A 25,662-nucleotide genomic window follows, 5' to 3' on the forward strand; every position below is an offset into this window, starting at 1 on the left:
CGGGATCAAGGCGCCGTCTTTTCCAGCCTGGCGCGAATAAACGTCCTAAATTCTAATACGCACAGTCCCCAGTCCCGGTAAGTTCCACCTCGCACTAACCGAACATTTTAGCTCCAACGCCGTACGCAAAATCTTCTTCGCGGGAGTGCTTGTTACACGCGCGATAATGAATGTTGGCCTGCTTCCCCATTCTCAGCTTTATCAAATATGCATCCTGCTGCTGCTTGGTTTTAGGGTGCGCATGAAAACTCGCACTGGGCTCCGTCGAATACGTTCGGCACAGCGGCACCGAGCAGTAAACCATGCGGAAACAATAAACGGAATTACTGCCTTGGGGATGAAAGGTAGCAAACAGCGCTGGCGTGGCTGGCGGCGGCAAAGGCGGCTTACGTGATGTCGTTTGTCACAGCGATAGCAGCGCCGGTGTCTCCTGTGGTGGCCCTTCAGGCCAATATGAACGGACATTGCGTAAAGTTCGCAAAGTACGATCTGAAATATCTCGAAATCGTTCCGCAGCACGCGACAGCAATACTTTCTAGCAGCGCCGCGCCGGGTCGCACAAGCCAAAGGGGAGGAGAGGCTCGCCGCGCGCATTTTCCTCCTCGCCCGATGAAAAAGGCTGAGAACCACTCGAAATTGACCGAAAATGGGCTAGGATTGTTTATGTGCCGCAAGTCAGTGCCGTTACTCGCTAAAAACCGCGCGACATTCGCTGATAAGTGTTCGTTATCAGCCAAAATCGTATTAGCTAAAAATCCAACAGTTCGATATTTGCAAACATTTCAGTTCGGCGCCCAATAGCAAAGTTCGTGCTCCGACGCGCTAGGTTGTCTCCATGCCGAAAGATGGCGCCACCATACCATAAGCGCTTTGCTAAAAGTGCCGGTCACGTTCGATTGCGCGGCCGTGGCACTACAAGATTGCATTCTATGCCCACTGTGTCTCCTAATGTTGTTTGTTTGTTTACGTACAAGGTATGTTTTGAGGCCAAAACAATGGCGACGTCTATCTAAGAGCCTGCTCCTGCCGCAGTAAATTTGTTCAGAGTTCGTCTGCTGATTTTTTTTTTGTATGATTTGTGCGACTTATTATTGTCATTGGTCTTGATGCTCCCGAATGTTCTGGTTGCCGCCCATTTAAGCTCGTTAGCAGTGCCCTCGCAGTCTCCCGCGCTCTGCGTGGTCATGACAGCGCCCTGATTGCAAGCTAGAGTTAATCGCGGTAGTTGCATACGAAGTGCTACGGGCGTCTTGCGCTAGAGTTTGAGGTATAGTAGCGGCGCCTGGTGGCGGCGCGCGAAGCGTTATCTGGGTAGTACCAGCTTGGGTAGTATTCAGTCCTGGCTGTGGCGAAGTACGTTTCTAGCCCGAGTTTTGCGTCGATTCGCACTTTTTTCTGCCCTGTTGCGAGTGCGAAAAGGCTCGTCACTTCTCACAGACCACGCTGCGAGCTAGCCGCAGCCTATAGTTTAACGAAAACGGACTCTTCGTGGGACGTAATGCTGGAAGCAGAAGGAATCGGCGACACCGATCCGGAGAGACCTAGCTAAGCTTCGAAAAATAGTCACCGTTGTTGCTGCCGCGTCGTGGGTTGCCATGACCAAGAAGGCCTGACTCCCAACATCAGAGTGTACCGTTTTCCTTCAAGGCCTCGCGAAGCGGAGCCTCGGGCGCGCTGGGTAGCTGCAGTTCGTCGCGTTGGGTAAGCGAAGCTTCGCGCCATGCTGACTGCTTCGCCTGTCTTGAAGCTTGCTTGATTATCTGCGTTCTAAAATTCGGTATTTTACACCTACAGTCCCGACGGCAGACCGACATAGCAGCAGGCATGGCTGGTGATTCACGGTTCGAGACCCGGCCACAGCGACAATTAACAATTCGACCGGTGCTAAGTGGTGAAGTGACCAGGTGTGTGCAAATGATCACAAATGGTAGGGCTGATTCGGTAACAATTCACTACCCCCACTACGAGCAGCACGTACAGGTTAGAGTTAAATGTGCTCATCATTGACCTCAAGCCAGCACGTTGAGGCTGCGCAGCAAGCTAGTATTGATTGCAGCACATCGATGTTAGAGTGCTGTCATTAAAAGCTACATCAAGCGAGCAGGGTACGAGCTCGCGCTGCAGCGCGCTTCGCACGTACGTTACTGCGAGCTCATATGCATTGTATCAGTCATTTACCAGTTGCTAGAGGGACAGATGGCCGCTACTACAGCGCAGGCATAACTGCTTGTCTAGCGGCAGGCATTCAACAAAGATAGTAGGAGGCCCGCCGTTTCGCGGCATGTCAAAAGACCGCAGCCGTCGCGGCGCGTACGATCGTGCGCTCGAGCAGTTCGTACATCGCCGCATGCTGAAAGATCGCTGCCGTCGCGGCGCGTACCGTCGTGCGCTCGAGCAGTTCCGTACACATGATGTCTGCTTATCGCTGCTTTGAATTCATTTATAGCAAGCATTTCCTCGCCTTTGTGCGCCTGAATCTAGCAGCGTGCAAACTATACCTGAAGTTCAACTTCGTACGCGACTCGCTTCCCCTTGCGATTGACACCGCGCTAAAACTTCGCCGCTTATTTCTTGAACGGCGTACACTTATTCGGCGTTCCATAATTTCTTGCCTTTACGAAGCGTGCCACCCCTGAAAAAATCTTCGGTGCCGGATATTCGCTGCAAGCCGTAGTACAACATAACCGAAAGTGACGGGTCCATATTGTAAACGTGCTTTCCGAAGCAGACGACCGAGCTTGGTACCACCCAGTTCAGGATAGAGGGCGCTTTTTAGCACAATTTTCGCAGCGCCACCTGGGCAATGCAAGAGCCCCATATAGGCATTGATGCTTGCCGTCCGATGACGTCCGAAATCCAAGCAAGGCAAAAGGAGTCGCAGGAACACGTAGATTTGAATTAACATTGGACGAACGAGGGATTTAGCATCAGTCCTAAGTCGACCTTACGGCAAGAAAACGACTTCGTTCTCTTGGTCGGGGCCATGACGAAGTCTTTACCTCCTGCGAACGTTGGCTCCGGGGTACTGCTATGGAACTGTAAAATTCCACGATGTTATCGAGTTCCGCCAAGTTTGTTGGCACTTTGAGCCAATCAGAGTAGTAGGTGCAGCCGCCTTGTGAGCCAATTAGAGCTTGCAAGATGGCTGAATTTTACAGTGCAGGAGCACTCAAACCTCGCGTGTCAGCAGCAGCAGCAGCCCCTAGCGAAACGGAGGAAACCGTTTTCAGTGGTACATGCTGTGATTTCGCGACACCGAGTCCACCGCTCATATTGAGTCACGTGTGTCCAGCTTCTTACCTGACTGGGCACCGGCGTGCTAGAACGCAGGAGCGCATGCGCTCGTCGCGACGCGCGTGGCCAAGGACAGAGCCGGGCAGGGTGCACCGGGCTAAAGCAAACGTTGATACAGGCGCGCATCTGTTATTGTTCAAAATGTGCCTTTCTTTCGTTTACTCTCTTACCAGACTTTTTTCGCAGGCGATTGTTGCAAGGCGTTTCAAAAGGGAGCGCTCCGCGTATGCTCCACTTATTCCTGTATATGCTCCCGCAGGAGCATATACAGGAACACTAGCCTCATTCAGCCTTGAACATGTACTTCCGTATAACCTCCCGAATGAATGTGTTACAATGAAAAGATTGGCAGTTACAACGTATCATTATTCATCGGTCTGTGGCCGCTCAAGCGGCACGTATACCTTCCCTGCGCTGCGCGCCGCGTCGCTCCGCACCCCTTGGTAGGAACCCTCCGTGTGAGGCCTTGTGGTGAAGAAGGGGGGGAGCAGAACATAAAAGGAATGCTCACTGCAGAAGCCAAATGGGGGAAATGGTATACAGATACAGAGAAAAGGCGCGCCCCGTTGCTAGGCGACACGTGGCTGATCGGATCATTCGCGGAGCGGGCCCTTCTGGAACGGACGGCAAAGGACAAATCCCGACTGTGTTAGCACATTTCAAATACACACACAAACTGGCGTAGCGCTTCCTGACCAGCGCTGGTTTCGCATGGCTTTCCGGCTGTGGCTTTCTTCGTTCGCTCTCGGTTAATCAATGTCGCGCTGAGTTTTAGTCACGTCTGGCAACTTACGGGAGATCGAAGATAGCGGGGGTTTTACGTATGCTTAACCCATTACCCGAAAAGCCCAATAGTTGCTGCCATGTTGTCGAGCGGATAATGGCAGGCACTGTCCAGCGCGGTGTTCTTAGCGCGGAATACTTTTGCGCGGCGCGACGTATTGCCGGAGCGAGCAGGATCTCCCTACTGGCCTAATCAACGCGCACTCAGTGTGATACCCCGATAATGGCGCTCCGATAGTGACCTCATTGAGAGTACAGCGGTAACAATCTCCGAACAGGACGACATCTACAATTGACTCAAGAGGTCGCTCTTCATGTGTTGTTCCTCGTCGGAGAGTACTTGTGACGTTGAGGTGGCTTCGGCCAAAGTTCGCGCTTGAAGCCTGAGACAGCCATCTATATGATGAGACGAGACGCGGAGTTGAGTCTTCATTTTCTTTTAACAGATTGCGTAGGTGGCGGTGGTGCTCCTATATAGGTATGCACCTTGCAAGCAAGCAAAGCATCTCTGAGACATCTCTGAGACATCTCTGAGACTGTTCGTTCGGTCGGTCGGACGGTCGTCTGTCCGTCCGTCCGTCCGTTCGTTCGCAGGCTCCATTAGGAGTATTACGTGAGTGTGTATGGGGAGGAGAGGGGGGAGACGTATGCAAGGTATAGTTACATTCACGAACGTTATGCACTTACAAGTAACAAAACCTGCGCAGACGCAAGAAAAATGTTACAATATACAGTTAGAGAGTTTTAGGTTAGGGGATGCAAGTCGCACCCAAGCGTTGGGGGACGCAAGCAACAAAGCGTATAAAAGAACCTAAAGCGAGCACAAAAGAGCGCGAAGTGCTCACAATGGAGTTGCTTCCCCCAATGCTCTCAAAGTGCTCTCAATGCTTGATTTCGGCTTGCGTCCTCTAACCCGAAACCCGCCATTGAAGCTCGGAAAAATGACATAATAGATAGCAAAGGTAAGAACGTAGCAAGTAATAAATAAAAGCTGCGCAGGTACACATAAAAAAAGGAATGTGTATGTATGTTGACATTTGGCAAGATCTATATAGCCGTTAGCGAGAGGCATGTACAGGGTAAATAAGAAACGTGTACACACACAAAAAAGAAAGAAAGAAAAACAGATATGACAGTTAATCCATGTGGAAACATTGCAGAGTCGAAATTCATGTCGAAACCTTGCGCAACTGCGATGAGGCCGGCTTTCCGGAGCAGCTTGCAGAACTGTGGTAACCAAGACTGCAGTTCCCTGCGGTAGAGTGCTGCAGTTCGTAAACTGATATCGGGGGTGACAGAACACGTCGCTGCTGTTGGCGGCTCCGTTTAACTGTGAATCGCTTCTCGTCACGATTGAACCGGCTCGTCTGTTTCCGCTTATTGAGCCGATTGGACTGCGCTCCTAGATGATTATCCCCGCGGTGAAGAGATTTTGGAGAATCTAGTGCAAGCTCCGCCCACAAAACCGCGCTGCATTTCTCCTCTGTGCCTCCGCATTCCAGCAAAGCAGTTCCCGACAGACGCCAGTATTAAAGGGACACTAAAGGCAAGTGTTAAGTCAAGCAAAAGTGATAGTCTTCGAAAATCTCTAAGGCGTCAATATTATCGCGAACAGAGCCTTAATTATCGAGAAATTGAGGTAAATGCAGGACATGATTAGAGACTCCCCCGTGGCATTCAAGTACTTGCCCGATTACGAAAGCACTCCTCAGTTAAATTCTGTCACTGGTACTTAACCACTCGTTGCACAAAACATCATTGTATTATATTATAAGACGAAATAAAATGATACTTGTCCAGTTCTATTTGACAACGACGCGGGTGGTCGAAAGGTATCGTTTTCGCTCGACAGGCTTTCGAGTTTCAATAGTTATCGCGTAGTGCTGCATTGGGTTTGCTGGCTCGCGAAGCTCGCACAAACTACAAGTTTCAGAGAATACAACTTCCGTGTGATGTCGCGGGATGCCCGAACGGTCTACGCCACTTGACCAATGAGCAGCTGCACCGGCGAATCCGCTGCTTTGTCTTGGCTCGGTACCGCCGTCTGTCGGGCGCTGCCTTACTCACCGACGGCAGCAAAGCGGAGGGATAGCGTATGCAGCGTCACCACTCCCCCGGTTGGGTGGCGGGAGATTTGAATTGCGATAAAGTTATACGGACCCTTCAGATGGAATTTTCTCGTAAACTAAGTATTTTCTTGGCACGAAACTAGCGTTGCGAGGTTTCTGGAATGGTATTTAAACAGGCGACGTTGTCTTAGTATTTGCTTTTAGTGTCCCTTTAAAGAAGTTCGCCTCCGCCATCGCGTCACGTAAATGTGCGAGCGTAATTGGCTGGCGCACCTGTACAAGTTCTCTAAGTTGGACAGCGCCGTATTTTGCTATATGTCGCTGCAGTGTTATGTAGTCGCGGAAAGTAACCTCAAGGGATGCATGTGGCTCCCACAGGCTACTGCCTCAGACAAACACAGGCAGCCGTCTCTGGCGTTGTGAAAGGGTATAATGTGTGTAACTTGTGGGACGTGTGGGGCGGAGAGAGACTCGCTCAGTTTCAATTGTATGGGAGTGTGAGCGGAACGAGTAGTTTTATATTACGTTGCTGTTTTGACGGCGATTACAAGCCGGAACCCTTACTGGGAAGAGAACAAAAAGGGGGTGGTGGGAAGGGTTAGTATTTTAAACAAAGGAAGCACGAAGACATGCGGGGGTTGACGAACAGCAGATGACTGGACCTGATGGCACGTGAAGCAATTTCCGTGATGCCTAAGCGTTGAGGGTCTCATTTTTATGCGAAGCATATTACGAGAGCTCAACCCAGCTCCTCAGGCGCGGCGGTGTCGCCTTCAATGACCTTTGACCCCATGTCATACCACGTGACACCGTGACGTCACGACAGAGGAGTAACGAGGCTCCAACGCGCGCCGTCGCTCGCGGCGTCGCGGCGGTATATAAGCAGCTGCGCTTGTTTCTAGGTGGCTTTGGCTCAACTCTTGCAAGATGGGCTGGTTGGGAATCGAACCAGGGTCTCCGGAGTGTGAGACGGAGACGCTACCACTGAGCCACGAGTACGATGCTTCAAAGTGGTACAAAAGCGCCTCTAGTGAATGCGGTGTTGCCTTAGAAACGAGCTGTTTCTAAGGCTCAGGCGTGCGTCGCTTGCTCAGGCGCAAATTTCGTTGCCGCGCCGAACGCTGCGTTGCTCGACGCTCACCCCGTCCAATGCGGGGCGCGTAGTCGCTGCGCCGTAGCCCGTTGTCTTACACCCCTTGGCGGGTCGACGGCAACGCTGTCGCGTTCCACTCTTGAAGGCGAAGCAGAGTAACGCATGAGTTTCTTCGTCTAGCCGAACCAAATATAGCCAAGCAACAGCAGTTCACCAGGCTAAACAGTGGTTCAACAACTAAAATAAAGGCTAGTATGCTTCGCATCCTGGGCTTAACCTTAGCTAAGCCACAGGCATTTTTTTTTCTTTGTTTTTGCTATATCCTGATAGAAGGCGCGTAGCGTGTGGGTAGAGAAAGCATCGAGTTTAAAAGAAAAGGAAGTGCTACAAAAAAAGCCGGGCAGTTTCGCCATTGACAGCGACAGCACAGTTCAGCGTTGCGCTTGTAAACTCCCTGGACAACGTTCTAATCGTACGCGGGTGCAACATGTTGGCGTGACGCAGCGCACTAGGCAACTGCTGCTGCGCAGAAGAGACATCGCCCTGGCAGCCGCCAGGCGTCCCGCAACGCTGTCGTGATGAGGAGTGCCTCCAGTGGCGTGGCACTTGCGCGAGATGAGACCGACGGCAAACCGGCGACATTCGTCAGCGCACAGTAAAATATTAGATAACGTTCAAGATTTAGAAGATAATAGATTCGCTAATAGACGCCCTAAGCCATAGGCACGAATATTAGACAAATCCATGTACTACAGCGTAGCCATCACTAGCTCTCATGGTAACAAAGCGATCGCAGCGCCATGTTTCCCCTTCACTGGTTTTTGTAGATAGAAACTGTGGGAGTAGGAGTCTTTAAGCAGGAGAGAAGTTGTACGATGCCGTGTACGATACGATGGGCGGCAAGTCTCAAAGATGGCTTCTAAGGTTTGTTTGGAGCCTGTTACAAGCTTGTCGCATGCGATTGTTGGTAGCATGGTATACCGCGATAGACCTGAAGATTAATTTTCGCCACATTTGGTTACTTAATGTGCACCCAAAGCGGTTTACGAGCTCTTTTGCATTCCGTCCCCCATTGGAATGCGACTGCCTCAGCCGGCAATTGTACCCGCGACCTCTTACTGAGCCGCATGCCGACGCTGTATATCCACTGCGGTGTGTGCCGCCTTCCTGCCTCTTGACGTTATGCCTGTCATTTTCGGTTCAATCGCTCGATGCGCGGTTCTTAGCTTCTCAGTTTATCTTCCAATGTTCTTCCTTCTACAGGTTAGTAATGACAGACTACGCTGATTATGCTATATGAAACTTTTATTTTCAGACATATCGCTGTTCATGACGAGGATGCCAGCGTCATGAAAAATGCGCCAGTAGGCCTTCTTTTAAATATAAGATGAAACGTTGCCTCACGCGGCATCGAACTGGGAACCTCTCGATTCTGACGACACTCCAGCTGCTTGCATCATCGGTGCACTTGCGGTGCCGACGCGTGCCAGTCACTAGTCCTACGACGTATAATGCGTGAGGCGCACACCGCATATTCATGATGGCGGTCCGTGACGTGACGTGACGTGACGTGACGTGACGTGACGTGACGTGACGTGACGTGACGTAACGTAACGTAACGTAACGTAACGGGACGGCTGCTCTTGTGACGAATAAGGTTCCAGCGGCGTTGAAGAGAGCACACACGTGGTCAAGACGTACTGGTAGCGTCGATCTATAACCCTTCATTTACCCGCCGTGGTTGCTCAGTGGCTATGCTGTTGGGCTGCTGAACACGAGGTCGCGGGATCGAATCCCGGCCGCGGCGGCCGCTTTTCAATGGGGGCGAAATGCGAAAGCACCCATGTACTTAGATTTAGGTGCACGTTAAAGAACGCCAGGTGGTCAAAATGTTCCCGTGTCCTCCACTACGGCGTGCCTCATAATCAGAAAGTGGTTTCGGCACGTAGAACCCCATAATTTAATTTAATTTTGAACCTTTCATTTGAAGGTCCCCCCGTATAACATGCGTGTGCGTTTATATTCCCATGATGACAAAAACGCGCCGTGGTTGCTTAGTGGCTTTGGCGTTGCACTGCGAAGCACGAGGTCGCTGGTTCATTCCGCGCCCACGGCTGCACGCAATTCCATGGGAGTGAAATGCAAAAGCGCCCGTGTACCCAGCATTGGGTGCACGTTGGAGGACCCCAGGTGGTCAAAATTAATCCGGAGTCCCTCACTATACGGCGTGCCTCGCAATCAGGTCGTGGTTTTTGCACGTAAAACTTCGCAATTTAATTCAGTGATGATAAAACGGTTTTGTTGAGGGCTGCAGCTCGAAGTCGTATTATGTATTCGCATAAGGAGTGTGATTGCAACAACTTGGGCCTGTGTGCTGCTTAGTGAAGGGCCGTCGTCGTCCCAGCGTGTGTGAGACCTCGAGTACGCGACGGTGTCCTCGTCGGAGTTTTCGGCATCTTCCGACCTCTAACTAAAGAGCGGTGCGCTAGCCTCAAGAATGGCGGCATGGCGAGGCAGGGCGTGCCGTCGGCTGACGTGCGATAGCAAACATTGCCTCGAGCGCAGCGCTCTCGGCAGGTCGTGAATCATCCGAGCCAGTCGTCGTGCATCCTTGGCCTTCCCCGCTCACATCGCCGCGTTTCGGTGCGAAATAGTTGCTCCGTTCATAACTGCCAGCTGCGATTTATAGCCCTTCGTTCACCGCCGTCCTCTGCAGGCACTGCAGCCTGCTGCTGCTCTTTCCGCAGGCCGCGGAGCTCGACAAGGGGCGTTAGCCGTTCGTTGTCCTGCGCTCGTCCTCGGCTCCGACGTGCGCGCAAGCTTTTTAGAGAGTATTTACGAGGGCTCGTAACCTTTCATCGGCCGGAGCGAGGGGCGAATCAGTAGTGTGGGCCTGGCACTGCGCCAGTAACGATTTTCGATTAGTGGGGCTGGCGCCGAGCTAGCTAGGGCAAATGAAAGTATATGTGTGTGTGTGTGGGGGGGGGGGGGGGGTTAAGGACGCGCAGTTGCTGCCTTGTGCCGTCAGCTTTATTGCTGTCCGCCCCCCCCCCCGTTTTTTTTTTCTTTTGTCGTCCTCGTCGAGCGCTTCTTTGTGAGCGGTACACGCGGGACGCTCGAATTCGTGCGGATGCTTTCAGCTTGCGACGCGAGCCGCCGAAGTGCGTTTCGTAATCGCCTAAGCCTCTCCTGTCTGTGCGTCATACTTTTTTCCAAGCATGTGTGTACACAGACACACACACATACACTCAGTACGGGCCGGAGTTTCTCCTAGTCGAGCGCCGTCGAACTGTGCCCCTCCCTGTACGTTTGCCGACGGAGGCACGATAAGAATAAAAGGAAAAGGGGGTGGGGCGAAAACAAAATAACGCCATAATAGCGCAGCGATGGAATTTCAATTCGCGTTAGGCTTTTATCTGCCGCACTCCGCAGCAGCCAGCGTGCGCTTGCTGTCTCGACTCCTCTCGCTTGCTGTTGTTCTGGAACCCGCTGTGCGGCAGTGGATTGTCGTCCGATCCGATTACGAAACGCAGGTGCACGCTGGCCGCCGTTGTAAAGTTCAATCGATAACCGCATGCTTCGTTGGTTTGCCGCTTTGCGCAGATCCCAGGAGTGAGCGTCGAGCCGGCTGGACGCAGCGAGAGTTCCACTAAGAGCGTCGACGATCCGCCACGCAAGAAGTCCAAGGTTTGCGTTTCCTGATACGTCAATAAAGAACTGTTTGTTCTTTTTTTAAAAGGCGCAGTGTCGGCGTTTGTCTCAGTGTTTGTGGATGTGTAAATTTTGAACAGCGCTTGGGTTCATGTCTCAGCAAGAAACGCCTGGGGTAAGTAAAATTATGAGGCAAGCAACAACAACAACAAAAAAAAAAACTCGGATACTTCTGTGCAAGAGAGTGGAGGGTGAAGACGGCGGACATCCGTCCGCACACACTCCCTATGTCGTCACCGACCACCGCTTCGTGTTGTGTTCTTGGTCCCAGAAGAGACGACATATTTTATTGTAGTTAGCGGTAGAGGAAATTAAGCGAGTACGTGCGTGTAACCAGTGCCAGAAAACGGAACATAGCAATGATAGGCACAGACAGTACGGTGTATAACTGGAGGCTACTGGTTTTCTCCCGCCCGATCCTTTGTGCCTATTATACTTGTGTTCCTTTCCTCGCGCTGCTTTGTCAGCATAGATTGTGATCCATTCTCATTTCCTAAGTTCAAAGCTGAGTGTTGACGTTATCTGTCGGATCACGTCCGACGCGTTACCGACGTGTTGATCAAGAAACTTGAAATATAATAAGGGTGTGGGCCTAGGAAGTGGACCATGGCAGTCATCAAGCCAAATGGATGCAGAGCTGGGTGAACAGGTCATTTTCATGTTCCGATGACAGTAGGTAGATTGTCTTGGTATGGAAGTCGTGACCTAGCTTGTGTGTGAAAGCTTGGTGGCAAGTCTCCACAAGGGCGCTTGAGAAATAGTATGAGGGAGTGGGAATAGATGGTTAGTGTGAGGTAAAAGTGCATTCCATATTTGGTATCAACATGAGGAGTGATGTAAAAAAATGTGGGCAGTTTGCACTAGTGGTGCAAGGCTGGGTCACAGCGGAGCTAGTTCCGGATTTTGCTAAGTGTTGCTAGGTTTCGCTAACTTTTGCGAAGTTATACATGGCTCGGGTAGGTTCATATTAAGTGTTGCTAGGTTTTGCCAAGTTTTGCCGTGTTATGCATGGCTTGGCTGGGCTCATGCCAAGCGTTGCTAGGTTATGCGTGGCTTAACTATGCTTATACAAAGTGTCGCCAAGATTTGATAAGTTTCGCCAAGTTCTTGCAAGGTCACGGCCAGGCCAGTAAGACACATAAGCCTCAGCAAGTCACACGCATACCAGCCACAGTACGTGCATCACAATTATGTACGGTGTTTCAGTACCAGTCGTCGTCATCGTCGATCCGGTCCTCGTCCTCGACGTCCGACCGTCATGGTCGGTGGCGTCAGAGAAGGCTTCGCGAAGCACTTGCAAGGCAGAGCACTTCAAAGTTCCGCACCGAGCTCACCGTGGAGAGATCCAGAGCCGGTCACAGACACGGCAGCTGTTCCCGAACTCTGCTGTTACGTTCGACCTGCGGGGGCTGGCGATCTTCAGGGAAGCGACCGTCGAAACCTGCCCGGCCCGCTGCGGTGATTCGCTTTCTAAGGACGACGTTTCACCGCGTCCCCAGCCGAACGGCGCCGGGATGTCTAGACGCAGTCGGCGGACCAAGTATTGATAGTGGATTCACCGTTACGGTTTGTTTGGAGCGGGGGAACTCCTGGAAGAAGTTTAGCGTCGCCGTCTCACGGGCCTTAGAAGTCGTCAGTCAATGCACAGACGCGGCGGCCACTGTCTTCGGGGTCAACTCGGCGATCAAGAGGCGCCTGCTCAGGGGAATACCCGTGTATGCGAAAACGCTCTCGCCTTGGTGTGGTCAGTGAAAACTGCGGAAGTGAGTGTGTAAACCCACCCCCTCAGAGGCGGGTCGTATACAATGACTGGACGCTCCGAATTGGTCGAAGGTTGAACAGCCGTTTTCCCTCGCCTAGGGATCTAAGGAGGACAGAGTGTTTATAAGCAGCCGTTGTCGGCTCTCCAGTGTGCATTCTCTTTCAGTCACGCAGGACGGTTGAACTGTAACGTTCTCATGTAGATACTGTAAATAAATCCCATATTCCTCGTTCTCGATGAGAACGAGTCTCTCCCTTCGACAACGTCCTCAGCGTGGATGAGTTGGGCGACGGCATGGGCCAGCTACCATCCATTTCATGCCCGACCCCAATCCTTACAATGCCGAGGAATTCGCGCTGGAAGCGGCCGTTCGCACCTCCCATAGATTTGCGGGCTTCGCGTTGGAAGTCCGAACCAATTCTCGGCGGCGTCGAGCACTCGGTGGGCAGCGTTCGTTGTCTCTGGCCCGAAACTCGAGATCCTCGGCTCGGCGACGGCGTTTGTCGGCGGCGGTCTCGGCGAGAAGGGTAGGATCGGCTCACCTTTGTCGATCGTAGTCCCGGTGATCCGCGCGCCGAGCTTCCTCGTAGGTCACAGACACGACAGCTGTGCCCAAATTATATGTCAAGAAATTCGCGTTGGAATCGGCTGTTCGCAAACCCCCTCCCCCCTCTGTCTCCGCGGGCTTGACGCTGGAAGTTTTCGAGCAGTCGCAGGCGGGGATCGCTGTCTCGGCGACGTCGAGCGTTCAGGCGCCGATTCTCGCGTTCCCTGGACTGAAACTCGGGATCCTCGACTCGGCGTCGCCTCTTCTCAGCCGCAGCTTCGGCGCGGTGTTCCGGATCAGCTCGGCGGCGACGCATCGCTTCTCGCTTGGCAGTACGGCGCTCTTCCTACTAAGCCGCTTCTTTGGGCGTCCGGACTTTCTTTGGTCTTCCCATGGCAGCAGTACGTACGCTGGAAGTAGAGGAGGCGAGAGGTGTGCCGCCGCGCCGGCTGTTTCGAACTTTACTCGCCTCTGACGTCACGACTACGCCCTACGCTCCTGGTGTGCGAGCAGGTTACGTGGCTCGGTGCTCTCGCAGGTGGTTGCTAGGCAACGCGAGGCGGCTCACAGCTGGGCTGTTTTCTGTTAACGTTCCACGGCAGAACGAAAGCTTTAACAACTCCGCTGTAAAGAAGCCGCTGTAGAGCAGCTTGACGGCTACCCACTCTTGCACGATCAGCAGCCACTTATCTCGAACCAGCAAAGGTAAGAATATCACGCAAAGTACACGTATGTAGAAACACCTCTTTACACAAGATCATCATAGCCAATGGTAAGTTGCAGGGGGGAAAAGGCGAGAAAATTGCTAATTGAACGGCAATTGGGGCAGGATTGGTATACGTAGACAAGACATCATTAGAACAGTAATGCAAAAATTATACAACAAATGATTTATTAGACGGGTTACCATAGATTTTATACAGTTTATACTTTGGCACCTCCTTCATTGCATACATTGTATACAAAAATAAGAAGAAAACGAAATAAAATCCGCATCGCGATCGTAGAATTTATTGAGAATTCCAGGGATTTCGCTACGCGATATACACTCTAAAAAAAGTTTACACCCTTTGGGTTGTATTTTGTCCCCAAACAATAATAGTCATCTGTCTTGCCCGAATTTCCTTTTTTTAACGCTGTGAGCCCAAAAATTGGGCTCGCAGAAGAATATAAAAAGAATATATTCGTAAGTGGCAAAAATTGTGCCAGAAATAACTGACATCAAGACTTCCATGTCTTTTTGTCTATTTAATAAGAAAATATCACGATTTTTAGAACTATACCAGTTAGAAACAAGCAAAGCAGTGCATGTCGCTGATATAAAAAAACGTAAAGGCCATAAAATGAGGAAGTTGAAAAGCATTTTAATAAAACTTTGTCATTCAAGAACCTTGTTTACATTTTGTATATATGCAACTGCCAGGGGGGGGAAAATGACACTGTGCTTCGTTCCAATGTGCGCAAGAGCAGCTGTCACTAGTCTTGTATTGTGAATAATTGCACCGAAATTATAGTCGCAACAGAGAGCACATATAAAAAGCAGGAGTTCAACAAAATGTACATTAGAAATGCAAAGATACAATGGAATACACAAATTCGAAGATACCGCTTGATAAAGGGCAAAACAGTTTCACCAGAAACAAAGCTCACTGCATGTACACGCAACAACGCGCAACAACATACATAGATTTGCGTATAAGCATCCAATAAATCTACGTAGCTAAGCAAAACCGTGCATAATGCTTCAAACAAGGCAAATAAACTGTTGCATAAACACAAATTCACAGGTCACAGAATCCTAAGGCTCCCCTCCCGATGCATCGCGCGCGACGGAAGGCGGCGCGATTCCTCCCCGCTTTTCACCCTTGCGCACAGAAGACAGCCACCATCGTTGACTCAACCATCCCTCCCCCTACCCCCCCCCCCCCGCGTTTTCACTCGCACACACAGCATGCGGCGCCTGGTAATGATGTTAGGGCCCTTGGACTTTATACGGAAGATAACGGCGACGGCAGGAATGCGTCTCGAGTGTCCATAGATTTGCTATCGCAATAATATATTAAGAATACCCGGCAGTTGAAGAGTCCCCTGGCCCATTACTTTTGCAAAAGAAGAAGGAGTAACAAAATCGAACTTTCACCATGCGACCATTCGCAAAACGAAGGAAAGCATGTTGGCCAATATTGAATGCCTACTTCGGGCACCTAATATGGCTACCGAAGGAATATCTAAGGAAACGCTAGACGCTTGGTCCACAGAGAACCGTATGCACTCTGTTCGGTAGCCTATATACTGGCGAGAGTTTCCGGAGAGGTTGCAATAACATTGAAGGTGATGCCCTCAAGCGATCGCGTTGCAATCCGTCGAGTCCCCACAGTGATGGCGGCGAGCGACCATTGTTTCTTTTTCTCGTCTGCCAGCCAGAAAGCGTCCGAAACTCTGCCAGGCGAAAACACACTCGGCCACAGAAAAGCGAGCGCGCACCGAAGTGCGCCGCGCGGTGGTCAGGGCAACGCGAGAAAACCCCATGCGCTCTGGCTGGCTCTGGCAGCACGCGGGTAGCGAAAACAAGGAAATTGAAGAGGCTCAATGTGTCCTCGGGAATAAAAGGCAAAGCAGAAAAAATAAATAGGAACGTAGTTACCTATGCTACCTTTAGTGTCGTGACACGGATGCTTTCGCGCAGGTGAAAGAAAATGTTGATATTCTTTCCTGGGATTTGATGGCACAAATGAACCACCACAACACTTCGTGACATCGGACCTCGCTGCGTGCATTGTCAACTTGTCTGATAGTTTTGCAGTTTTTTCCTGTAGCGCAAAGAGCACAAGGACCTAGAAGAGAAAACAGACATACACAGGCGCTAACTTCCAACAACAATTTATTTCCGGGACGGACGCCACTTTTATACGCTCACTTTTTTCTCGCTTTCTTTGTTTATAAGCACGCGTCTGCTGACAAGGTAACAGAGCAAACGATAGTACAACTCACTTGCAGGCTAGGCAAAAACTATTATGTTTAACGCATATGCGCAGGATTCCACTCCTTTATAGTGACATGGACGATTGGCTAACACAAGCATTGCCAAGCTCTTCAATGCGAGCACTTTCAATGATGAGACGAGTTAATTCGCATTTGCATCTCCCGATAGTAACTGTATATTCAAATGGCGGAACGTATCCGCACTTCTGACGATGAATTGCGGGGAAGCCATCCGGTGAAGGCTTGTTAACTTTATTGGAGTGCTCCCTAAGCCTATCATTAATGCATCTGCCGGTTTGTCCGTTATAACTCCTTCCACAGGGCAATGGAATTCGGTAAGTAACACAGGTCCTACATTTAACGTACCCTTTTCTACGCGGCTTTTTGCAGGCGTTCTTTGTTTTACTACGTGGTTTTGTTTTTGCGCACAAGCTGATAAGCTTGTTTGGAGTGCTCCCTAAGCCTATCATTAATGCATCTGCCGGTTTGTCCGTTATAACTCCTTCCACAGGGCAATGGAATTCGGTAAGTAACACAGGTCCTACATTTAACGTATCCTTTTCTACGCGGCTTTTTGCAGGCGTTCTTTGTTTTACTACGTGGTTTTGTTTTTGCGCACAAGCTGATAAGCTTGTTTGGAGCAGTGAATACTATACTTCAACCTTTCCAGGTAGTCCTATCTTCTCCAGGTTATTCGATGAGTAGTGGATGTAAGGAATTACGGCGAAATTTTTTCTTTTTAACAGACTCTGCGCTGGCTGTCATCGAGGAACCAGCCTCTCCTGAATGCGCTGCTCTCAGCCGTGCTTCAGCAATTGACACAATCAAACTGTTTGAGAAACCAGCCCCACTCAACCGCACTATACCTGTTGTTGAAAACTGGAAGAAATTAAATGAGGACACGACTTCTGTAGTGCATTGTTCCAACACATTTTCGCTATGCCCCTTTTAATATGCTCGGAATGAGCGAAACTGTGGGATAAAAGAGGCTTATTAGCTCTAGGTTGATAACACCAGCAGATGTGGTCGTCAGACACAAATTGTACATCGAGAAAGCGGATACTCCTATCTATTGGCACTTCGAAGGTCACATCTAGGGGACCAAGACATTCACAAATTATGCTTGTAACACCTTCACACTCTTTTCGAAAACAATCAAAAGGGCAGTAAAGAAAGAAAAAGAAATCATCAACATATCGGAATGCTCTGTAGACTGAGGTTCCCTTGAGCCTCTCTGCCAGGACTGCCTACTTTTGCTAGATATACAGGTTGCTGAGGACGGCTACCGAACAAGACTCGATACACACGCCTTGCTTCTGTAGAAACGGTACATTATTCCACTGTATAGACTTTTAGGTCAGGTATTGCTTAAATAATGCTAAAAAACTCTGAACAGAAGTTGCGGCTTCATTGCAAAGCGGCACTGCACCAAATTCGTCAATGCTTTCTTCAACGCAGATTAACAGGTCAGATTGAGGAGTAGAGTAATAAAGGTTTTTTTTTATGCCAGTGGAGAATACGCCCAGCCCTTGTTCAGAGTGCACTTTAACAAATTCTAATACTTGGTCTGAACTTTTCACAAAGAAAGGGTCATTAATGTCGAGAAAATTTAGTGTTAGCGGGTAGGCGGCCATTTCCTTCTGCCAGGTCCCTTTCTCAGACACGATTACCCTGAAGGGGACGTTACTTTTGCGTGTGTTCGCGCGAAAAAATACCTCTAAACACTTCATACTGTTCTTCTCAATGCCTTTTACAATCTCTAGATTCATTTGTTTTTTTTTTGCACATTTCAATGGCTTTTGCTTAGACTTCAGCTAATGAGACGCTTTTATGTTGCCTAAACGCTCCTGAGATGGCTTCGTTAGCCTTTGAGAAAAAAAGAGCTATGAGTAATGACTGCAAACCCACCCTCCCTGTCGGTGGGTACTACACACAACGAATTATCTACTAAATACGAAGCTACACGACGTACAGATACCATTGAAATGTGAGGCTTACAGCGTTTTAAAGCGCTGACGCCTTCGGAAATCACTCTGCCGGCTTCATCCTCCGGTGCTAGCCGGGAGACTTGACGCACTAGGGAAAGCTGCTGTGGCCTGGTCCTCTTGATTTCTACGGCGAATTTCGGTCCACGTGCAAGAACTTTCCGGATTCCATCAGGAAGGTGAATTCCATCGTCAACGTGAACCTTGCAGGTATATCAGGTAAGTGTACGGTGGTGCTTTTTCACACGGTCTCGCAGATGCCTAACCTGAAGTCTAACCACAATCCTTCTGCGACTTTGTCCGCCATACGCACGTGTTTCCGAAGTTGAAGTTTTGCCCTGTATGGTTCAAATGCATCGTGCGTTTGCGCGCTTAGGTTGGTACGGTATATCCGCTCCTGGCGAAGCCATTCTGCTAGAAGAATTTTCAGAATCCTAGTTGCATGTCCGTAGGACGGCAGTCAAATGCCGAACAGCCTTCGAACGTCTTCTGGCAAGAACTTTTCTCTAATACAAAAGCCAATGGCCTGCGCTCTACACACGGCTGCGTACCGATGAGGGCCGCGGTGCCGCACGAATTCCAGGGAACACATAAGAAAGAGCCCGTTGCACGAGAAATAAAGTCCATCAGTGTAGCTAGTTAGGCTTGTTGGTGCAAGATTTTGCAGCTTTTCCTGTAGCGCAACATGCAAAAGGACATAGAAGAGAAAACATAGATACACAGGCGCTGACTTCCAACAACAATTTATTTCCGGAGCGGACGCCACTTTTATACTTTCACTTTTTCTTTGCATTATGAGACTCCAGGCGCATGGTTGTTGCTACGAAATCCAGCCGAAGTTCGCAGTGTTCGCGCCGAAATGTCTTTCCGAGCGTGAAAAATGCATTCTATATAAAATCCAGAATGATTGCCTGCGCGGGGGGTTGGCTGAGCCCATAGCATCCTCCCCCATCCTTCTTGCTACACCCCTGAACAGGACTAACGTGACGCGGCCTCAGTTCAACTGCTGCTGGGATACTTCCGTCACATGCCACACTTAAAAATGCGCGCAAGCCACATCGCCAAACGATCCCGCAACGCCTGCAGTATGGCCGCTGCGGCTTGGCGGACCTGAAGCCTCGCTGCATATATGCCTATGCTGCAGTAGCTCTATATATATAGTGGGGCTCTTGTCGTGGCACCACCTGTATCTATTTGAAGGAATGTACGAGGATCCGCGAACAATATCTGGTTGAGTACTGGACACAGTGTCAATACCTAAATTACTTCTACTCCTAAATACTTGATCACCGCTGCGTCAAACGTACTGGCCGAACACGCACAGGCGAATAACCGCGTAATCGATTGAGACCATGCAAGAATCATCGACAAGAAAGGAATTTGGCGTTGGGTGTCGGGCTGCTGAGGAAGAGGTGGCGTGATCGAATCCCGGCCACGGCGGCCGCATTTCGATGTGGGCGAAATGCAATAACACCCGTGTACTTAGATTTAGGTGCACGTTAAAGAACCCCAGGTGGTCAACATTTCCGGAGTCCTCCACTACGGCATGCCTCATAATCAGATAGTGATTTTGGCACCTAAAACTCCATAATTTAATTTAATTTTAGGAATGTGGCTTCGCGACTTCATCTTGACTCGCTGATCGCCCAGACTCCTCCCTTTTCAACGGAACGCACCACCAATCGCAACGACGGCAGCTTTCCACACGTGTTACGTCACTTTCTGAAACATACATAATCGACACTTTCGTCTTTTTCATCATCATTGTGAACACGTCCTTTGTCTTAAATTCTTGTGGTAGCGGCGTCCAATTTCAACTACTTACACTATATTAGTACTTTTCTTGCATCGTTGTATGCGCAGATCATGTGTCACTACGAGAGTCAGCTCCAAGACAACAGCTTCATATTTTTAGTAGAGCATTTTCTCGGGTGAGTTGGTTCATAACTGAGTAGAGAAACAAACGCGAAAAAAGACAGGACGAGTACACAGCGCTGCTGGCGCTTACTTCCAACTGAAGTGTATCGAAGAAATGTGAAATTTATAGGTACAGCTAGAGACCAGCATGGGGGTCGCATTCATGATAAAGTAACCAAATGTCAAACAAACCATGCAGTACACCGTCTCCCCTCCCCCCTCAAGAAACACACACACACACACACACACACACACACACACACACACACACACACACACACACACACACACACACACACACACACACACACACACACGCACACACACACACACGCACACACACACACACACACGTACGCACGCACACACACACACACACGCGCGCGTACGCACGCACGCACGCACACACACACAAACACACACACAAGATAGTCACGCACCTTGACAGAACCGTGCGGCCCAGTAACCTCGACCCAGAAGGAGTAAATGACCAAACAGAAAACAAGAAAAACAAATCCAGCCAACGGTACTTGACTAAAAGAAAGTTTCGGTACGACGCGGATACCAGCGCTGTGTCCGCGTCGTACCTCTGTCTCCCGTTGCGTTTTTGTGAGCTAAAAACTTAAAAGTTATGGAATACCAACATGCCCAAACATACGCTCAAAAAGAAAGTATATAAAGCGTGAGCACTATAAAAAAAAACAATAACAATAACGACAACAATATCAATGCACTTAACGAAAAAGAATTCGTCTTCCTGGAAGAATATGTGTAATGTCCCAATTTACGACGCTCCAACTCGCGCTTTAAGCAATGTCCATGTTTTTTGTTCGTGAATGTCTCTGTTTACTGACGCAGCGCCTCGTTCTTTAAGCATTGTTATGGTTTTTTGTAGTGTTCGCGTTTCATATATCTTTTAGTCAAGTACCATCGATTGTTTTTTTTTTCTTGTCTTTTACTTATTCCAGGTCGTGGTTACCGGCGGACCATCTCCTTTTTTAAGTCTTGTTTTTATGATGTCAGCGCATGTGCTACATACCTATATACCACGTTATTTAGAGACAATTGCCTTATGCGATGCGACAATCGCTGTTGCCTCTAATTGCTTCTGGTATGCTGGGCCGCACGGTCACTGTCATGGTGAATGGCTATGATGTGGTCGTTTTGGGGGAGTCCTGGTGCCTTTGAAGTTTGGTTGCTTTATCATGAATGTGGTACCCTTATGCTGGCCTCGCGATGTGCTCATAAGTTTCACGTTTCTTCAATAAACCTCAGTTGGAAGCAGACGGCAGACCTGTGTACTCCTCTCGTCCTGTTTCTTTCGCGCTTCTGTTTTCCTTTTCATTTTTATGTCTCTCCGTCTTTTTTTTTCCTTTTTTCTTCTTCCTTTTTAAATGAAGACCTACGGTTGCCGTGGTCGTTGACGTCCGCGGAAATTCTTATCGTTGTCGACAGTGCAGCGCGTCAGCACCTGTGCACGTTGACTCCGTCCGGCGCGTCTTAAACTTGCTTGTTCAACGCCTCCTTTATTTATAATAAAGGAGGCGTTGGCTTGTTACATCGAAGGCAAGTGCGAGAACGACCTTCCTTGTGTGCGCGCGTATGTGTGTGTGTGTGTGGATGGGTGTGTTAATGCGCTCGTTCATTTTCGCTTGCCAATGCAGTTGCACGTACATACAGTTCATCAGCAGGATCGCAGCATTTGCGTCGGCGCACATAGCTTTCACTTGTTTTCGGCTAATATACCGTATCAGTGGCGAGTGAGGACGGTGTAGCTGTTTTAATCGGCTCATTGTTTCTTGCTGATAATCCGATTGCGATATCTTGTCATAGCGGTCGAAATCACGGCGTAGCGCGCACTGCTGCGGTGTTGCGAGAACAAAGGAGCGGGGCATTCTTACTTGGGGCGTCGAGCGTATCGGGAGATAAAGCGAGAGGCTCGACGTCGCATGACAGCGAACGCTGCCATGCCCTAAAAGAGGAAGCTGAACATTATGGGTGGCGTTATTGTAGGCCTAATTGGGCCTACATATGTCGATCTCAAAGCCCTCGTATTCACCATTACTAAAAAAAAAAAAATATCTGGCGCGCTGTTTTCGTATCGCCGCCGAAGAATATGTTTCTGAATAGAGATGTGATTGGGGGTAGCAAAATTCACGGACCCATCTCTCCTAGACATTGCGGGTGCCGGTGCAATATAGACACAGAAGGGTGATAAGAAAGCGATTTTTAGCTCGGCGAAAGAATTGCCGTACCACAGTACGCCTTCCAGCTCCGTCCAGTTCGGTGCGTATGAGACGCTTGCGTCCGCTAGAATTTGTCTTTTAGAGAGCGCAAGGATATTCCGGTGCTTGCATTTCGGGCTCGCTCAGCGCGATAACTCGCAGCCCCCTCTCCTCCCCACTATCGAAGAACGGCGCGGCAGTCGTTCATCGATTCGTTATCTTTTTGCTCGGTTTAACTCGTTTTATATCGCGCCCTTGACCCCCTTCACCGCTTCGGCGTCCCTCGGGAACTAGTATTCGCGTTATTCCAGGAGGAGAAAGCAAAAAAAAGGAGGGGGGAGGGAGGGGCAGGAAAGAAATTGGCGGTGGGGTCCGGCCAAAGGTTCACGTCCGGCGTCTTGGTGCCTCGGACCACGTCGATTGCGGGACTTCCGAGCCGAAAGGAGGAGGGCAGTGATTATCGACACCCTCGACGCCGTAAACAATGGCGACCGCACGGGCCGGCGAAAGCATCAGTGGGAGCAGAATCAAGGGACCGGCTGCTCGTTTATCGGCCGCTCTCGACAGAGCTGCATCGGTCAGCGTGCAATATGTGCGGAGTACCGCGGGCGTCGTTGCGCGACCGGCCGACCACGCGGCGTCGTCGCCGCTGATCGACGGCATGGAACTGAGCGATCGCACGGAGAGCTGCCGGCTCGCGGTGCCGGACGAGACGAGCCCGCTGCTGGCGTTCCCGGCGACCGGGGTCCGGCCGCGCCGCTGCTCGTCGCTGGGCAGCCGGGACGACGCGCCCGAGGCGGACGCCGAGGTCGTCGACGAGGAGAAGCCGCAGGTCTCGGCCAGACAGCTATGGCTCCACCGCGCCAAGACCGGCGTGCTCAGCCTCGTCGTCGTGTTCGCCGTGGTGAGTTTACGGCGATGCTCGCACGTATGCGAGACCCTGCCTCGGTCGGGAGTGACGTGGTGGTGGTGCGGGGCGTGTGTGCTCTGCCCGGGCGGGCTGCATTTCAACGGGGGCGTATAATGCGAGAACGCTCGTGTACTTATACTGAGGTGCACCTTAAAGAATCCGGGTGGTCAAAAATTTATTCGGAGTCCCGTACCAAGACGTGTCTCGTTATCAGATCGCGCTTTTGGCTCGTGAAACTCCAAAATTAATTTTTTTTTAGTACAACTGTACCGATGCTTGCAAACCGTCAGGAAATCCGTGGAACGTAGAACCGATTTTGACAAGTGCTTAACTGAGAAACGTTGTACCGTTCAATTATCATTGTGCTTGCGACGAAAATGGGACGTAAGCACACGAGATGGAAAAACACAGAACTGGCGCCGTCTCCTGCGTTCTTTGTTCCGTGTGTATTGTGTGCTAACGTACATGTATACAGTGCTGGGCAGCATCGAAGATACGTGTATCTTAGATAATATCTTAGAGGGTATCCTGTATCTGTATAATGATACTTCCGACAAGACGTATCAGTATCTGTATTTCCGATGCACGAAAGAATGTATCACCGATGTTCAGATACAAGGTACTGCTATCGCAATATCACCGCGTGAAGCTATAAACATTGGCTGAACTTCACTCTCAAGCTGATACTGCTGCCACTAAGCCACACGAATAAAAGACTGCACAAGATAAAACTCCACAGCGGTATTTGCGCCATCGTACAGTAGTTTCATATTTACGTTCTCGTAATGAGATGGTGATCCGCTAGCTGGTCGGCAAGCAGAGCAGCAACTCCCATCAATTACAAAAGCGACAAGTAAAAACCGCTCGCAGCGTATTAAGAGCTTTCATGTTAAATAGCTAAAGCAACCACAATACATTGTTTCGGAATGAAAATATACTTTGGGCAAGAAAGACAAACATTTTGAGGTAACTGACGTTTCATTCAAATGAAACAAGGCTGATAAGAGTTAACAAATTTCCAAGCAAACATTTTTGTGCATACGCGTTTGCTGCCACATTATATAAATATATGAAGAAATTTGCGAATGTAACGTATCGTATACAATAATTGCTGTAGTATCTTGTATCTGTGCCTCAAATACCTGTAGCTTGAGTACCTTGTATCGTTCATGATGCAATTTCAAAGTATCTTTGCCCATTCCTGACTGTCTGCACGCAAGCGAAGCGAAATCACCACCCCTGTACGCCTTGTCACCACTGTCTTCGCCGTCTAGTTGCCCAGTGCGTCCAAGTTGTTTAGGACACACCGTTGTGGCTCGATAGTCATACGTGACGCTCGGCTCCTGAACACGAGGTTGCGGGTTCGATTTCGAGCCGCGATGACGTCAAGCTTAGGCGTATGTCATTCAACCGTCGGCAGTAAAATTTTATCCTGAGCCTCCCGTGCTGCGTCTCGCAAACCGAGTGCTGCTTTGGAATGCTGAAACCATGAATGAATCATTAGATTTTTTATTATGCATGTATTCAAAACGTGAGCCCTTGTTCAAGTCTTACGAACCAAACAGCGCAAAAGGAGTAGAGCACGGAAGAATCGGACATGCTCCATCCAGGCTGTTTCGCTTCCACGATGTCAACATAACCAACACGCCCGATTCGCCACCAATTTCCGCCAGTACGTCCTTGTGCTCAAAGAGCTTCGAGTGGTCACGAACAACTGTATACGCCGTAACTGACACCGCTCTTGTCTGACTTTTTCTTCTCCGCATGCTATCCGGACTAATATTTGCCAGGCACATGTCTCGAGCCAAGATAACCTCGTTTTTTGTCCTTGGCATCGTCTTCGACCCGCTTGTGACAGGCTTTCTATAGTAACAGTGATGAGACGGATTGGATTACAACTTCTCGTTTGCCGGAGCTCGCGTCGCTGTGCACCCGTGAGTCCGATAATGAGACGTCCGCACCGCGGCACCGTCATCAGGTGACAGGTGGTGAACATCTGGTACATCAGCGCGTTCGTACATTTACCATGCTCACTTCATGCACTCAGCTGTATTTACAAACCCTGATTCTCCTTTTGATCTTACTTGGATCTTCTTTGCCTAGCTGCCATAGCAAAATATGCAAAGTCAACTGCACGGTATATATAAGCCCTGATTGATTGGTTGATCTTCTTTGCCTATAGCTACCATAGCAAAGTATGCGAAGTCCACCGCACGTTGGCCCCACACCGTTCAGCTTTACGCGAACGATCCCTTACCATGTCCAATAAAAAAAAGAAAGAGAAAAAGAAGAGAGAGAGAGAAAGAGAGAGAGGGGGGAGGGAGGTAGGTAGGGAGGGAGAGATTAAATTATGGGGTTTTACGAGTCAAAACCACTTTCTGATC

The 25,662-nt window shown here is 49.8% G+C and overlaps 2 protein-coding genes across 3 annotated transcripts in view; both read left to right on the forward strand.

Moving 5' to 3' along the window:
- Nucleotides 1-10,983, forward strand: part of Dis3 (exosome complex exonuclease RRP44-like protein Dis3) — a 48,026-nt gene extending 37,043 nt beyond the window's left edge. For both annotated transcript variants that reach the window (XM_070535344.1, XM_070535343.1), the window contains exon 22: nt 10,843-10,983. In XM_070535344.1, coding sequence (XP_070391445.1) covers nt 10,843-10,941 — 99 coding nt within the window. In that variant the 3' untranslated portion in view covers nt 10,942-10,983. The remainder of the gene's footprint in view (nt 1-10,842) is intronic.
- An 11,426-nt stretch (nt 10,984-22,409) lies between these two features.
- Nucleotides 22,410-25,662, forward strand: part of LOC135909713 (P protein-like) — a 309,452-nt gene continuing 306,199 nt past the window's right edge. The window contains exon 1 of the mRNA XM_070535353.1: nt 22,410-23,272. Coding sequence (XP_070391454.1) covers nt 22,853-23,272 — 420 coding nt within the window. The 5' untranslated portion in view covers nt 22,410-22,852. The remainder of the gene's footprint in view (nt 23,273-25,662) is intronic.

Source organism: Dermacentor albipictus, chromosome 3 (assembly GCF_038994185.2).
Source record: "Dermacentor albipictus isolate Rhodes 1998 colony chromosome 3, USDA_Dalb.pri_finalv2, whole genome shotgun sequence".
Classification (NCBI taxonomy): Eukaryota; Metazoa; Arthropoda; class Arachnida; order Ixodida; family Ixodidae; genus Dermacentor; species Dermacentor albipictus.